This window comes from Lepidochelys kempii, chromosome 6 (genome assembly GCF_965140285.1).
Source record: "Lepidochelys kempii isolate rLepKem1 chromosome 6, rLepKem1.hap1, whole genome shotgun sequence".
In the NCBI taxonomy this organism is placed as follows: domain Eukaryota; kingdom Metazoa; phylum Chordata; order Testudines; family Cheloniidae; genus Lepidochelys; species Lepidochelys kempii.
In genome coordinates, this window is record NC_136385.1 from 118,204,762 (window position 1) to 118,221,098 (window position 16,337).

Sequence of the window (16,337 nt, forward strand, 5' to 3'; positions counted from 1 at the left end):
AGTTCCCACAACCATGCCTGTGGCTAGCTGGCTCAGCCCTCATGTAATGAGCCCACCTGGGCTGCAGCACAATCACCTAATTGGTCAGCCCCCCCAGTTGGCTGCAAGGAGCCTACAGGTCTCCATTTAGACTCAGCAGCAGCAGGTCACTGGCTGCTCCGTGCTTATGTTCACACAGCTGTGATGGCCCTTGTGCCTCCCTTGTTTTCAGCCTTGCTCCTGCCTTGCTTGGTTCCTGGCTCCGACCACTAGGCCTGACCGCCCACACCCTGGTCCATGAGAGGGATTCAAGTTATGCCCTCACTTGGAAGAGCAAGCATACCACGCAGAACTCACAAAGGACTTGTCTGCGCCAGATGTTACTACGCAGCAAGCCAGGGTGTGAATCTAGAGCACGCTACCTTGCTGCGCAGTAACGTCCGGTGTGGCCACTGCTACAATGCTCATACAAAGTTTCATAGTGCAGAACATCGCAGTGCAGCAAGCTACTGCCCTGAGGTTTCACACTGGCATGCCACAGGTAGAAAAGCCCTCAATAATTCTGTTGACGGGGTAGGCTTAAATAGAGACTGGTAGTGGCTAAGTCATTATGCGAGGTAGCCTATTTCCCCTTGTTTTTTCCTAACCCTCCCCGAGACATTCCGGTTAAACTTGGATTTATGCTGGAAATGGCCCACCTTGATTATCATACACATTGTAAGGAGAGTGGTCAGTTTGGATGAGCTATTACCAGCAGGAGAGTGAGTTTGTGTATGGGGGTGAGGGGTGAGAAAACCTGGATTTGTGCTGGAAATGGCCCACCTTGATTATCATGCACATTGTAGGGAGAGTGGTCACTTTGGATAAGCTATTACCAGCAGGAGAGTGAGTTTGTGTGTGTCATTTTTGGGGGAAAAAAAAGGGGGGGGGCGAGAAAACCTGGATTTGTGCTGGAAGTGGCCCACCTTGATTATCATACACATTGTAAAGAGAGTGGTCACTTTGGATGGGTATTACCAGCAGGAGAGTGAGTTGGGGGGTGGGGGCGGAGGGTGAGAAAACCTGGATTTGTGCTGGAAATGGCCCACCTGATGATCACTTTAGATAAGCTATTACCAGCAGGAGAGTGGGATGGGAGGAGGTATTGTTTCATGGTCTCTGTGTATATAATGTCTTCTGCAGTTTCCACAGTATGCATCCGATGAAGTGAGCTGTAGCTCACGAAAGCTCATGCTCAGATAAATTGGTTAGTCTCTAAGGTGACACAAGTACTCCTTTTCTTTTTGAGAAATAACTCCAGCTCACTCTGTCTTAATTGTGCTGGCTCCGCAGTGCTAACAGGAGAAAAGTTATTTTAGTCACTGAAGTGAGTAGAACTGACGCAGAAGCTGGCAGCACCTTACCTATTCCCTGGGGGAGTGACAAGAGGGGCTTTCTAGAACTGGAGTGCTCAGGAGGAACAGCTGTGCATAGGAGTGTCTGCACCTGTGTGCACCACCCCACTCCAAAATACTCCAGCATAAAAAGAGGAATTGGGGCAGGGTTATAAGATCAACAGTTACAGAGGATTTGGGGCCACTGGATCTATCTCAGGGGAAGAGTCAGAGCATCACTGGCTACTACCCAGCCTATCTGGACTTGGGGCAGGTTGTAAGTGAATTACTTTGGTTGCATGTGGCAAAGATAAATTCCACCCAAGAGCTGGAACCTTACAATCCAGCCTAAGAAAGGGGGCAGCACATAGCTGCATTTCATCAGAAACAGGGGACGAACCAGACTGGGATTCAGTCACAGTCTGGTCCCTGCTTCACCCTGGCCGGGGTGTGTAATCAGCACTTGCCCTTTTGATGTCACAGATTATCTCCCCTTCTCCACTGGGGTCTCAATGCTCTTATAGGAGTTCCTGGGAAGGGGACAGACGGACATGAAGCCAGAGTTCTGCACCCCTTCCCACACACCTGCAGGAGAAGAAAGAAACAGCTGCTCCTCCACCCCCCTTGCAGGGTCTCAGGATTTAGGCAGCTATCACAGAGAAAGGGGGCTCCTCACACCCCTTTCTCCCCTCAGCTGGCCTGTAACAAGACTTACAATTGAGCCCCAAAGGATTAACTAGTTAAGAAAACACACACAAGAAAATTAAAATTCTCTTTCCCCTTCTCATGGTGAACGACTGAAACAGGAATAAAATTGCAGAAAGAAAAGGAGTACTTCTGGCACCTTAGAGACTAACACATTTATTTGAGCATAAGCTTTCGTGAGCTACAGCTCACTTCATCGAATGCATTCCTATACATCCTATGCATCCGATGGAGTCAGCTGTAGCTCACGAAAGCTTATGCTCAAATAAATGTGTTAGTCTCTAAGGTGCCACAAGTACTCCTTTTCAATTGCAAATACAGACTAACACAACTGCTACTCTGAAACCAGGAATAAAACTATCAGTACAAACTATGGCTACTTCTACAAGCGCACTGAAGACTTTGAATCTCAGAATTTCCCCTAAGTGTTCCACACTTCAGGAACCATTTCTATTTTAAATGGCAAATTCCAAATTGTAACCCAATTCTAGTAAAAAACAGACTATGCATAAAACATCCATGCTTCCAAATAGCAATTTTAAGAATTTTTATTATAAAAAAATACTAAAGCAGTTTTTGCATACTGTGATGTGCTCAAAGACAGATATTTCATGTGACTTCATTATATTAATATTTAATATATTTGAACAAAAAGTTAGTAATCCACTCTTGGAGATGGTAGACAGGAAACCACTTTGATTTTAAATGAAAATCCTGATTCAATAAAGACAGCAATTCTTCAAAACATTTTCAGACTAATGAAATAAAGAGGCAGGTTATTAATCTATAGAATCAAAGCCCCTGTTTGTTTTCACAATGCAAAGTTTGTAGTCTGCAAGGCTGACCTACAGCAACATGGCTGCTGCTGTATTGTTTGTGTCAGCGGGTGAAGGCTCCTGCGCAGGGAGGCTGCCATGTCCTGATAAATCACTCCAAAGTACAATGGGACTCTCTGAGACAAGAGTCTGTCTGCAATTTCTTTTGATGTTAAGGACTTTCCTAATCTGTCCAGGTTAGACTGAGACAGATGCAGTCAGGGTCTTCAAAGGTCAGCGAAAGGAGGTTTATTTTTAAACAAATAAGCGCCTTCCAGCTAAGCCCTTCCAGCTAGTTAGTCATTTGATACATTTTTAGCTTCGTCAGATATCTTGCATTGTATGAATTTTGAGTTTTGTTACAGATTGCCTACTCCTCAGTTGATATTTGGTACTTTTGGACTACTGTGGCAATAGGAAAATTATTAGTAGCTTTAAATTAGTCCTTTTTTTAAAAAAATGGAATAAAATTCCAAACACTACAGTAGCTCCATGCCTGTGTCTCAGAGTAAAAAAGTTTAGAAATATTTTCATGAAATTCAGTGCACAGTTTATAGGAGTCTATGTTTTATAAAATATTGATTTACAAAAACATCACTGTTTTCTTTAAATATATACTATACTGGCTTGTCAGAAGAATTTAGAAGGGAGTAATTTGTAAAGAAATCTCAAATGGGACCAAAAGTGACACCCTAATTTTTCCCATATAAAAAATTGTCAGGATGTTTAAACAGTACACAATGTGAAATATTTAAATAAGTACTAGTAATGTTGTAAAGTATATGCTATTTACACAAAAAGTGAGACTCCTTGGAAAAGGTATGTGAACACAGAACTTCTAAACTTACTCTTTAAAAACGGTAAGTTGTGCATATTTAAAATATTTTCTTCCTGTATCTCAAAAATACGGAGATCATTAAATATTCCGGTGTGCTTCTTTTTCTTTAATAAACACTACACAAAGTTGTATATGCTTCTTTTACATCAGTATCACCTGTAAAAAGTTTGTGAGCCAGAGTAAACAGACATACTGGTACACACAGTACTTTTATACGGGTTCTCATTCCACACTCATCACTGTAATATCTGAGCATCTTCCAGTAGTATATTAAAGCAACACAACTAACATCCATGATCCATCACAGGTTTGAAAGCAAACAAATGATGTCCCACTGGAGACTGCAGTAATGCTACTGTATTAAATTATTTTCCCCATAGTTTCACTCCAAAACTGTTCCTTTGGTGCAGTTGGTGGAACGACCGATGCCATCTGAGAGCACAAACAAGAGCAAAAACTCTAAGACTCCGAGGCTGCTGCAGTATCACTCCTCTGGGAGACAGATCACGGGCGAACCGATTTCAGGGTCGTGCACCAGACCCTGCTTATGTGCCTCTCCATCTCTACTCTTGCTCTCCAACATAGGCTTCTGGTATACTTCACATGTGACCAGCTCTGCAGTGTAGAAAAAACACGGAGGGAGAGAAAATGCTGTACCTCGACGAAATCAGTGTTTTAAGCACTGTAATTCCTAACGGACTCCTTCCCCTTTTCTCAGGGCCATAAGAAAGTGGGCTCCATCACGGAAGAGGGAAAGAAAGAGGTGTGGCAATGCACTGAAACTACCTCTTTCACACAAGGCCCTCACAATTCCCTAGCATGGCATCTGGGTTGTTCACCTACTGCATAGGAAGGGCAAAATATGGTTCAGAGTTTGATGACTTACGAAAAATAATGAATTAAAAAGCAGAAGCACAGATACATTTTCTGCATAAATCTTCCCCAAGTCATATTCTAGTAACTATTTCAAAATGTTGTGTTCCATATTTAGTAACAAACACAGCAAGGTAAGGCAGAAATCAGTTACCACAAGTGCATGGGAATCATTACTTGGTAATGGAATAGCACTTATATAATGATGACTGAGCTACAGTACACTAACCAATTTACAACTAATTATCTGGATGCTATGAAATACTATGTGAACCAACCACATATGCTCTTGAGTTTTGTAGCAGATCTTTATAATTTCCACCACCACATGAGCTTCAGTTTAAGAACTGCAGTCATAGTTATGTAATTATTAGTAATTCTCTGGACTGGAACTGTATGCAATATCAAGAAACAAAACCCTTTGTGAGATTTTCCTGTCTCATTTGAGTATTAATCTTTGCGGGAAACAAATATGATACAGCATTTAGCAAAAGTTAACATTCTGTACGTTTTATTTGCTGATCCAGTAGGTTTATTCCCCCCCATCTTATATAATGGGCCAGCTAAAAATACTTCAACCATATTTATGTCCAATTTCTAACAAAATGTAAGTTAACCAACATCAGCTGAAAACATCCAACATCAACCTATGCGGGCACACACGCGCATGAGCACAGTCTTTCCCTTCATTAAGGAAACTGAATATACAAGCGATGTATTCTAAAGGTCAACAAATGGGCTCTGCTGGAGTGGGGCCAAGGGGAAGCCAATTCACGAATGCAATTCCACAAAAATCAAGTCGTTGTCAGCTTGAGCCCCCCACTGTCACAGTATGATATGCACCTTCAAGTTCTAATAACCAGTATATGCAATATTTTCTAGGCTTTGGTTTTGTTTGTTTGTCCCCCTGTTTCTAAAGGAAAAAACTCCTCTTATCAGATAAATTGAGTGAAATTTGAAAGAGAAAATCACAAGGCAACACCGAGCATTTTCTAACACTAAAACTGAAAAGTGAGACTAAGCTGATATGAATTGAGGGGCACTTAACACGATTATCATACGAAGTTACCCTGTGGGCTAGAATTGCTCATACACAGTCTTCAATTCAGGAAGAAATTATTTTATAGATAGTCATTAAAATTCATTCTGCATTTTTGAGCTGACCACATGACCTCAAACTGGACCACAGAAGGAGAACATTTCCTTGAATGGAAGGGAAAAGAGTGATATCCAGTTTGTATTAAATAATAAGGATGCTATAGAATTAAGCAGACTTGACCCAAGTCTAGACTCAGAAGTCAACCCAGATCCATATTTTTTTTATTTTTAAATTAAAAATGGTTGAATTATTTTGGATCTTTGGAACCCGCTATGTGGAAGGGCGCACACTTCCACATATTCCCAGAGGTTTCTTTCCCCAGCTTTGAAGGGGTTATTTTTATATCTCATAAACAGATTTGCATTTCACAAACAGCTTGCATTTAGCCATTTTTTTAATTAGGATATTTAAGGGGGCTTCTGCTCACTCAGATAATGTGTTATGTAGGAGAGAGAGAGATTTGTCATGGAATTTTATTCTTTTAAATCCAATATATTCACTATCAGTGATTCCAAGATCCTTTTACCTACCAAAAACAAAAAACCCCAAAGATGAAATAACTAAACTCAACACCATTAACTAACTAGGAAAAAAGGCATCAAAACGTGGAAAAGATTCTGAGACCTACAGCGTATGAAAAAGAACTGAGGGCAGCATGGCCACTCTTTGGTAACCTCACTCCAAATGTCTGATTCTGTGAGACAAAAATGCACTGCCTCAGCAATTACTGTTTGCAAATTGTTCTGCAGTCTGTGGTGCAAAGGCGCAGTCTCTTCACAAACTGAGATCAACAGAAGCAATACTTAAAGGACAACCAAAACCATTCCTGAAATCTTTGTACAATAGCTGGAAAAGGACTAATTTTCTGAAGCTTACAGAATACTTGCACGTGATTGTGTGGAGTTGCTACCAAGATTTTAGGATAACTGTATTATAGTGGGTGTCTGACAAGGCCAGCCCTCAACCCCATCTGATGGGAAAGAAGAGGTGCTGTATTCTTAACTGTAGGCTGTCCTCAGACTGTACTTAGGGGTTCCATCTTTCAAATCAGCCTCTGGATAATAAATGAGATTATAGCAGAGTGCCAGCAATGCTGTAGTTAAGGTTAGGACCAGTTTTCCATTTAAAGTCAACTCTTCTGAGTGCACGAAAATCTGCATCTTTACCTGGATAGCCTTGAAATTTGGTGTGCCTCATGGGGGCATGAGGTTCAGTTACTGAACCAAATTTGGGTCCATTTGACCATGGGATTCCCAAGATACAGCTCCCACAAAAACAGCTTTTCTTAAAATTGATGTGTTGGCAACAATTTTTTCCACACAGATAGAAATCAAACTAGGGCTGAGATCACTGCACCAAGGTCCCAAATGTTTGAGAGTCACCCCAACAGAGTCCATGCCGCCCACTATCCTTTTGGGGGGAATCAGATTACAATGAGTTTGGTTCTCCAGTTAGGTGAGCTTCAGTAGTTCTAAGGTTCTTGCACCAAATAGATTGCACCACACATTTGCAGGGAGAAGGTAAAGGAGTTGAAAAGTAGCTATGACACACAGGCCTTGAATAGCTCAAGGGAGAATGTTGTGGCCATCTCACCTGAGAAGCACATAGGCAATGTGAGTTCAAATCCAACCCTGAAGTCTCAACACACACACCTAGCAGATACTGGAAGGTAAATGAAACAAAAGAAAACCCTTTGTCTCCCACCACGTGGCAGCCACCTGAGTGCTGCAAAGTAAGGTGGGAAGAGCAATGCCTACTACTTCACTCTCTTAGCTGCTGTGTGTACTGGCATACTTTAACCTAGCTGTTGCGGGGAAGGGTAACCATTACTCCAGTCACCTAGCTCTGGTAAGAAGAGGAGTAATATCTGCTGCTCACCTAATTTTAGGTTAAAAATATCAAATTAGATCAATACATCTTAGGTGTACTAAATTTATTTCCCATTTGTCTCCTCTCAACTACTTCCCCATTATAATGGGCTTCCTGGCTCATGAGGCTTGCCAACAATATTAACTGGTCTACACCATCCCTAGGGGCTTTACTAGATCAGTTCTTTGTCAAGTCAACTGTGAGAGAGTGTGTGCATCAGCTCTTTTCAAGGCCTCTGTAAAGACCTCCCCCAGGTAAGTATTTTTAATAGCTTTAAAAAGGCAGCAGGGCAAATACTGACAAGTGGAAAAACCTACTTCTTTGGTTAAGCCACCATTTCGCTCAGGTTTGTTTTTTGTAAATGAAAACAAGATTAAACCAATTTACATAAATGTGTCCCCAGTAAAGGTTACCAAGTTGGAAGATAGTGGCAAGATTTATTTTAAATGGAGGTGCTTGGTAAATGCTAGTTTTACAAAGAAAAAGCATCAGTCATTTTTATTACACTATCCTTTTACTTGGATCTAAATTATAAAATACAGAAGCAAAACTCAAACATGTACACATTACACTACAAACTCACAAAGTATAGATTACAGAGGACGAAGAGTTTAGCTGCCCTTCACAGGGCATCTCATGAAAAACTCCAGGGGATCTATTTACCAATTAGCTAATATCCGAACCAAAAGCCTATTCTATACTGCATATTCACATATGAAGACATGCAGAAAAATCCCCATCGTAAGTGGGCAACAACAATTAGAGTTTCAGCAAACAACCAAATAACCATTTCTAGCATGCTTTAAAAGAGAACACATTCCTGTTAAAGGACACACTTAACAAATATAACATAAAAATAAGCCAGCTGACTGAGAGAAAGATCTTGGAACTACAATCTGAACAAGGTGCTGTCAGCCCCAGCCTCTCTTCTAAAAGGGGGTTCTTCCAAAAGTGAATTTCATGCCAGTGATCCTCTGCTAGTCACCACACAGAACTAAAGCCAGTAGCACAGCAGAAGACCGAAGTAAAACAATCTCTCAGTTTCAGTAATACCTATGAATTCCAAGCCATGTAGCAGACCTCAAAGTTGGGGGAAAGGGGGAGAGAAGAGATACCAAAAGTAAATTACACAAAGAGATGAAGACAGTTCTGAAAAATAAAAATAAATGGTGGAAAAATTAAAGCATATAACACACACATGGAAAAAACTCACAAGTGCTTCAAATCTGTCAAACACATGGGATTGTATCTCTACAAGCTTTTCTCTCACACAAAATCTTTGACCTTCAGGGAATTCCTGAAGAAATACATCTACCTACTGTCCTTTCAGCTAAACCATGAACTTCAAAATGATCTTTTAAATACTACTTTTTCCTAGCACCAGGAGCATAGCCCTAAAAGACCAACTCTTTCCTTGATAATGTAAATTAACAGAGTGCTTTGTTACCTTAAGAATTACATTATTTGCTATTAACATGGTTCATGAGGCTAATTAACAGTACTGTATTTTGAAACACAGCCTTGGTTCTCTCACACACAGAGTATGTCTACCCTGCAATTAAAAACCTATTGCTGGCCTGTGCCGGCTGACTCGGGGGGCTGTTTAACGGAGGTGCAGACATTTGAGCTTGGGCTGGAACCCAGGCTCCAAGACTCTGCAAGGTGAGAGGGGTCCAGAGCTCGGGCTGCAGCCTGAGCCTGAACACGTACACCACAATTAAACAGCCCTTAGCCCAAGCCCCATAAGCCCAAGTCAGCTGGCATGGGCCAGCCATGGGTGTCTAATTGCAGAGCAGACATACCAATATGTATCATCTGACCTTGGTTTCCCAAGTCTAGCTGATTCACCATCTAAGTGAAAACAAGACATGTTAACCAATGCTAATTTTTCAAACACCCAGAAATATCTTGGATTACTAAACTGAAACTCTATTCTGTACAATCCAGGTAATTGATCTGAAAGGTCCTGGATTTGGAAAACTTGAGCTCCACTTACAATACCAATCTCTTACAAAGCTAAATACTGTACACTGAACATATTATACATCCACAAAACAAAACAGCTCCTGGTTGTTTTGAGTATAGAGAAATAAATCACAAGTCATGACAATAGCAAGATAAGCAATAATGAACATCCAGGCTGAGCATATTTACTTAGCTGAGCCTACGGCATTTCCAACACTGAAATGATCTGCTACTTAGTGTTCTAGTTTTATGTCAATTCCATTCCTGTAACTAAAAATAAAGTGCACAGCATAATTTGTTCCATACTATCTATGGTCCTGAATGTGTGGGAAATAGCTGTTTCCCCCCCAGTAAAAGCACCTACATATTCTACTAATCAACCACAGTGCCAAAACTGCATCTGAAGAGGCAAGTTTCCTGATTAAAAGCAGATGAGCAGCTTTTAAGACCCGCTCATTCCTTGTGTATTTTTGCATGTGTCACATTTCAAAAGATCCACTGAAATGAAAGTGACCTGTGAAATGTATGCCAGGCATTTTTGGAAATATTTTGATCAAATATAATCTAGAACTGAAATTTTTAAGCTAATCAGATCAGAAGGCAACGGTCATACTCAAGATAAGCACAAGACAGAATAATGATTTAAATACAAGAAGCAAAATAACTGTCCAGGCAACGGAGCAGCCATTGGGTGCTGAGTACTATGTAATAGTACTACACACTAACTGGGAATTGCAACCTCTTTTAGTGAGAAGGGGAATGTTGGCTAGGATGCTAGGCCGTGAGACAGATTTGGAAACCCAACAGAAATGGGAACAGAACAGATGCTAATTTAACAAGCCACCCCAAGGCTCTAACACTGCAGCACATCCCTAATACTGCACTGCAATGTCAACAATACGTAGGCCATGAATCCATGGATCTTCTGACTCAGTGGCACGACTGCTAGCAACTCAGCCACATTGGCATTGGTTAGCTGTCAGTTAACAAAATGTAGCTACTAGTAGGATCAATAATTACAAGACAGGAGTGAGGCGATAAACAATTTTTGGAAGTAAATTTCAAATATACTCATTCCTGAAAACTCCACTGAGGGCTTTTGCTATCTTTGTAATAAACATGGGTTCGTTTTCTATTATATAGGCACATCCTTTTGTTCAGAACAACCTTATTTTATCAAAAGAGATTTAGCTGGGCTTTGCAATCCTGCTTCATTTCTTCCAAGACAAGTTTTTTGTGAGATTAACTTGACACATTTATTCCCTTGATAATATATCCTGCCCTCTCAGACATCATTGCCAATTTCAAGTACATGGCAATAAATAGGCTTAAAATTTTTTAAAGTAATGACTTGAAAGGCCCTTCAGTTCCCACATTTTCTTGCTACAACATATTTCGCTTCGCAAGTAATGTAGTAACATTTCAGTTCAAGTAAATGTAAACTATTAAAGCTTCCACCAGACCTAGATCCCCTCTTCTATCACACTAAGAATTCAAGGATATAACTTGGTTCAAAATTGGAACTTCAGCACATATAAAGTGGAAGTTATTTGATTAGCCTTGTAAAAAAAAGAATTAACATACTATCCCTATATAATTATGAATCTGTTTCACATTAAAAAAATATTGCTGAAGACCAACTGGGTAATTAAAATTAAGCTGTGGCAACTATTTTGATAGTATTCAGTATAAATCAAACAATTATTCATGTACTAGATCCTAAAAACCCAGACATACTAAGTAGGAGGAGGTTATTGCCTCATTCAGCGTGTCAAAAATAAAATTACTTGACTCTCCAACCAGACAGTAGTCTTGGTATTCACTGGAGACAAAAAATGATATGCAATGAGAAATTTAATTAATCTTCTTTATATAAATAAACCCTCCAAAATTCTCTATTCATTGACTTCAGTACTAATGTTGATGGGAATATTAAGTACAACTCCAGCATATTTCTTGGAAATGCATTCAAATAAAGTATGCTGTTTTCTAAAAAGCATATAATTCATCCAGTTTGTGGTAAAGCAAAACACTCAAAAATCCAACTAGCTTTTGAGAATATTGGTATATTTGATGATGATACTTTACTGAAGTGCAACATCTTTGCTTGGTTCTTAAAAACATCACTAGCCCAACAAAAATCCAGAAACTGCAAACCTAGCTTTCAAATCAGAGTTTGTTTGCTGTTTAGAAAAGTGTAAAAGGGTAGATAAAGTAAATGCTCTTTGGAATTTAATTTTCCTATTAGTTTAACAGTAATTATCATATCACCAATGAAGCTCTATTAAAAAAAACGTTTACCAAGGAAATAAAATTTTAGCTTGTTTCTATGGAACTTTCTTAACACTCCACCTACTTAAATATTTGTTGAGAATCAATAACTATACAACATTATAGCATTTAATTACTTAGCTGTGAAAACACTGAACAAAACCTAGAAGATCTTTTTATATCTTTATTTTAATATATATACCCCCAAGATTTTTATATCTATATTTTAATATATATATATATAAAAAACAAAGTTTCCATTCAAGGGGCTTTAGTTTGAATCTGTTCTTACAAACATGTAGCCTAAAAGGCATAAGGAAATACGGATTTATACTTGCAAGTAAATGACTCACTTTTAAATAGGATTGGGGGGATTCTCTTTTAACTATAATGTTTAACTATAAAGAGAAGTCCTATGATAATCCATTGTATTTTATAGTGTGAAAGATTTAGAAGGGTAGAGAGTTGAAGATGAGCCAGACACTTCCTTGCACTACATACAGTAAAATGACCCTTCCTGTACTATGATGACCTCTGCTAATCATAGAAGTCAAGTAAGCATGAAGAACAATTTCATTTGAGAATGGAGAGCAAGAAAGACTGTTCCAAATTGAAACTCTGCTTCCCATACAAGAATTCTGCTTTAATCACCCACGACCAATACTACTTTCCTCACTTGTCAAGTTCCCAGTAGCTTGGTCTCAGTACTTTTCAATTAGGCCAAAGAATTGAATCAGTACGTCTTTAAAACTTAACTATCATTCAGACTAACTGAAGTATTGGATTAAAGCATGCTGATCTCATAGATGCTTGTGATGCAAGATGCTGCTGCAGATAGATTACTAAATATTTAAGACCTCTAAAGATAAACTAGCAGGATTATAAATCACTGAAAAATAAATAGCAAGCAGAATCTCTGCAAATGTCTTCTGGATACTGGCATATATACTTCATTCATTTTCTAATGAGAAATGTGAAAAGTTTTTATTATTAATTGCATACAAATTACCATGATTATTGTAACACAGGAGAAGTATTTATCCATTCACCTCTCAGAGGAACAATGCTGAATAAAGGAATTTATGCATGACACAACAACAATGCTGAACAAAGGAATTTCTGGATGCCATATAAGATGTTTGGCACTTAGAGAATGGAAGAAAATCAAAAGGAATATCATAAATTTTAATTGTAGGAAATCAAAATAACCTATTTGCTTGCCGAGTTCTCAGTATTGTTTTAGCAGGAACATTACTTTGGAAGTGTAAGCTCTCCTTACTATACATATCTGTATGTGCACACACCCCACCCCACCCAACTCCCACAGGTTTGCTGCAAAATTAACCACATTTGAAAATGGCTAATCAGTGACAGAGAACTCTGCAACCACCCTCAGGATGTGCTTTGAGTACTCAAAAGGGAAAAACAAACATGGTTTTATTACTTTTGGATAATAATGATTTTTTACTACTTTTGGAAAATAATGATTTGTATTTATCTAGACAGCTTTCCATATTGCCTTATTGTTTAATCTAGGGCTTTTTTTTTTTTTTTAAAGTTCTTAGCAAGCTGAAGGGCCTACTCACTTCAACTGGAGCTACAAGGGCTCAGCACTTCTTAGAATCAGGCCCTGAAAATGGTCACGTGACGATGTGGAGGCATTGTCAAAAACCGCCAGGGTATGTCTACACAGCAACTAGACACCAGCAGCTGGCTGGTGCTAGCTGACTTGGGCTCACAGCACTGTTTGTAGACATCTGGATTCAGGCTGGAGTCATAGCTCTGGAACCTTTCCACCTCGGATGGGCCTAGAGCCCAGGCTCCAGCCCTAGTCTAGACGTCTACACAGCCCCGACCCCCACGAACTCAAGTTAGCTGGCACGGGCCAGTTATGGGTGTCTAGCTGCTGTGCAGACATACCCCTAGTGCTAAATGCTCTGCTCTGATATGCAATTGTTTCAAAGTCAATAATACCACCACAATGCAAGGCACCTCCTTTTAATATCAGCATTCATCTTCTGACAACAGAATCAGAGCATTATTTAATTAGATAATGTAACTCCTGGTTTAAGTCTCAGCAAAAGTTTGTTAAACCTAAATATCTTCAGGGTAGTGTGTGTGAAATGCTACAAATTAATCTTGAATGCTTTTTTGCACTTCTCTTTGCTAACAGAAAACACACTACTCTTGGGTTTTTAAGACCTCACCATTATCATCAACTAAATAGGAGACTTATAATATTCTTACTGACATAAAAGGGTCAGGAGGGAGACGAGGAAGTGAGAATGTTGTTATTAAGGGTATTTCTACTATCTTTCCAGGGAAACATTGTATAAGCATGGAGCAAACATGGTAAATAAAAACAAACAAGGAAAAAATAGCAGACAAGGGAGAAAATCTTTGCTATCACAATAATGTATCTTGCAGAATCAAGTCTCCTAGGAATATCGAGGAATTTAAACAGGCCAGATCTCTCTATTTACACGTTTATTCTTAAATTTTGGCTCTTAAACCAAGGGCCAGAATAAACATCTGAACACTATAGACTCTCACTGTGCTTTCTCTATTTAGCTTCTGGGTCCTGTCCTCCACCTATCTTCTGTCCTCTCTTCACCAGTTCAGTCTCTCCCCCTTTCCCATCTTGAACGGACAGTTACCTGGCTCTCTTCCTCTCTCTGCTGCCACCCTCACTCCCTGATGGCAGTGATATTAGCTTCACATTTTTCCCCTGCTGCCGCCTCCAAGCTCCCCCTATTTCTCATCAAACACACATTCCTTCTCCTCCTCCAAAATACATGCATCAGGCTCTTCTCTTACCACTGTATTACTGAAGTACATCTCTAGCCCAACTCCTTCTGCTAGGGCTTTGATTCCTAGTACTCTCACTTCTTTCTCCTCCTAATGTCCTACCCTCAACCCTGGGGGACTTCATCCTCCATATTGAGGACTGTGCTGTTGCTTCCTTCTCACTCCTCCTAGCTGAGCCTGCCACCAGGGATCAACTCCCTCATTCAACTCACACCTTTGAGCTTGTCTTCACCAACAATACACAAACAAACACACACACACCACCCTAGTAGCTCATTCACAATCTTTGTTTCCGCTACCCTCCACATTTTGTTATCAATTGTAATGTTATGCCTAAACTTAGACTATGTTCTTTGTAGGCAGAACCATTAGAAATATATGAGACAAATTAGAAATGACTATGGATAGAAGAAAAGGAGTACTTGTGGCACCTTAGAGACTAACAAATTTATTTGAGCATAAGCTTTTGTGAGCTACAGCTTGCTTCATCGGAAGCTTATGCTCAAATAAATTTGTTAGTCTCTAAGGTGCCACAAGTACTCGTTTTCTTTTTGCGAATACAGACTAACACGGCTGCTACTCTGAAACTTATGCATAGAAGCAGTTCAAATGATTATCTGAAGCAGACTAATTAAACAGCTGAATATTGCAGATAGCACACACCAGTTTCTTCGTATACTTTACTTCTATCCAACAAGTTTGATTATTTTACTCAATAAAATAGGAGTTTTCATCACAGCCTTAAACATTTGCAAGGCCAGACCAGAAAACTGACATGCATATTTACTGTGAAGCTTTATATTTGTTTCAGAGTAACAGCCGTGTTAGTCTGTATTCGCAAAAAGAAAAGGAGGACTTGTGGCACCTTAGAGACTAACCAATTTATTTGAGCATGAGCTTTCGTGAGCTACAGCTCACTTCATCGGATGCATGCCGTGGAAACTGCAGCCTATATTTGTGTCATCAATTAACAATAAAAGCTTGGAATAAAACTAAAATAAAAGCTAATCAAACAAGCTAGCTGCCATAACAGATGGATACTATCTATTTTTTCATATCAAGTGGAAAAGCCAAAACTTCAGCATTTTAGTGTTATGTCTGTGACGATGAAGAAACCAACTTAGAAAGGAAGGACAAGAAATGTCAGAATTACATTAAGAATAGATGTCTGTGGCTGAAAGATTCATATGTGAATTCTGATTGATTCTTTCACACTATGATGGTTAATCCACACAGAAGCTGTCAGCTGATATGTGGTCTGCAAATACGGTTTCATTGTGGCATTGCATGAAAAATAAATAAAGTCAGAGCCCTAACGTTACTTTAGTCTCAAACAAGCGTTACAATATCTACACTGTCTGTACAGAAAGTTGCATAGACAGCCTCTAAGAGATATAAATGAACAATGGCAATACCTTTTCCCCATACTGTTTACAGTGCTGGCTATATTCCTACTGGCAGTAGATTTTCTTCTTGACAGCTTCTTGGTGTTGCTGCTGTCATCAGTGCTGTCGTCCTCTTTCTTTGGTGTGCTACTTCCTTTGCTGTTCAGGTCCTTTAGCACATTATAATTAATTTTACTTGAGATTTTCTTCTGTTCCAACATTTTTTCAATTGCCTCTCCTGCTGTGCTGGCTTGAATTGGCTCCCGCTTTTTTGCGGACTTCTTTGGCTTAATTAAAATATAAAATTAGTGATTTAGATACAATCAAAATAGTTTTAGCAGAACAGAAAGGTGATCT

The 16,337-nt window shown here is 39.4% G+C and overlaps 1 protein-coding gene across 5 annotated transcripts in view; it reads right to left on the reverse strand.

Annotated features, from left to right (window-relative positions):
* BRF1 (BRF1 general transcription factor IIIB subunit) overlaps window positions 1-16,337 on the reverse strand; it is a 237,049-nt gene that overhangs the window by 41,213 nt on the left and 179,499 nt on the right. For 3 of the 5 annotated variants that reach the window (XR_012159588.2, XM_073349847.2, XM_073349848.1), the window contains one exon: window positions 16,011-16,267. The exons of 1 other annotated variant lie outside the window; for it this stretch is intronic. Coding sequence is in view for 3 of the 4 variants with exons in the window: in XM_073349847.2 (XP_073205948.1) it covers window positions 16,011-16,267 (257 nt within the window). In the remaining variant the exon portion in view is untranslated. Of the gene's footprint in view, window positions 1-2,655; window positions 4,326-16,010; window positions 16,268-16,337 lie in introns of those variants that run through there. One more of the 5 variants, XM_073349850.1, reaches the window with a different exon arrangement.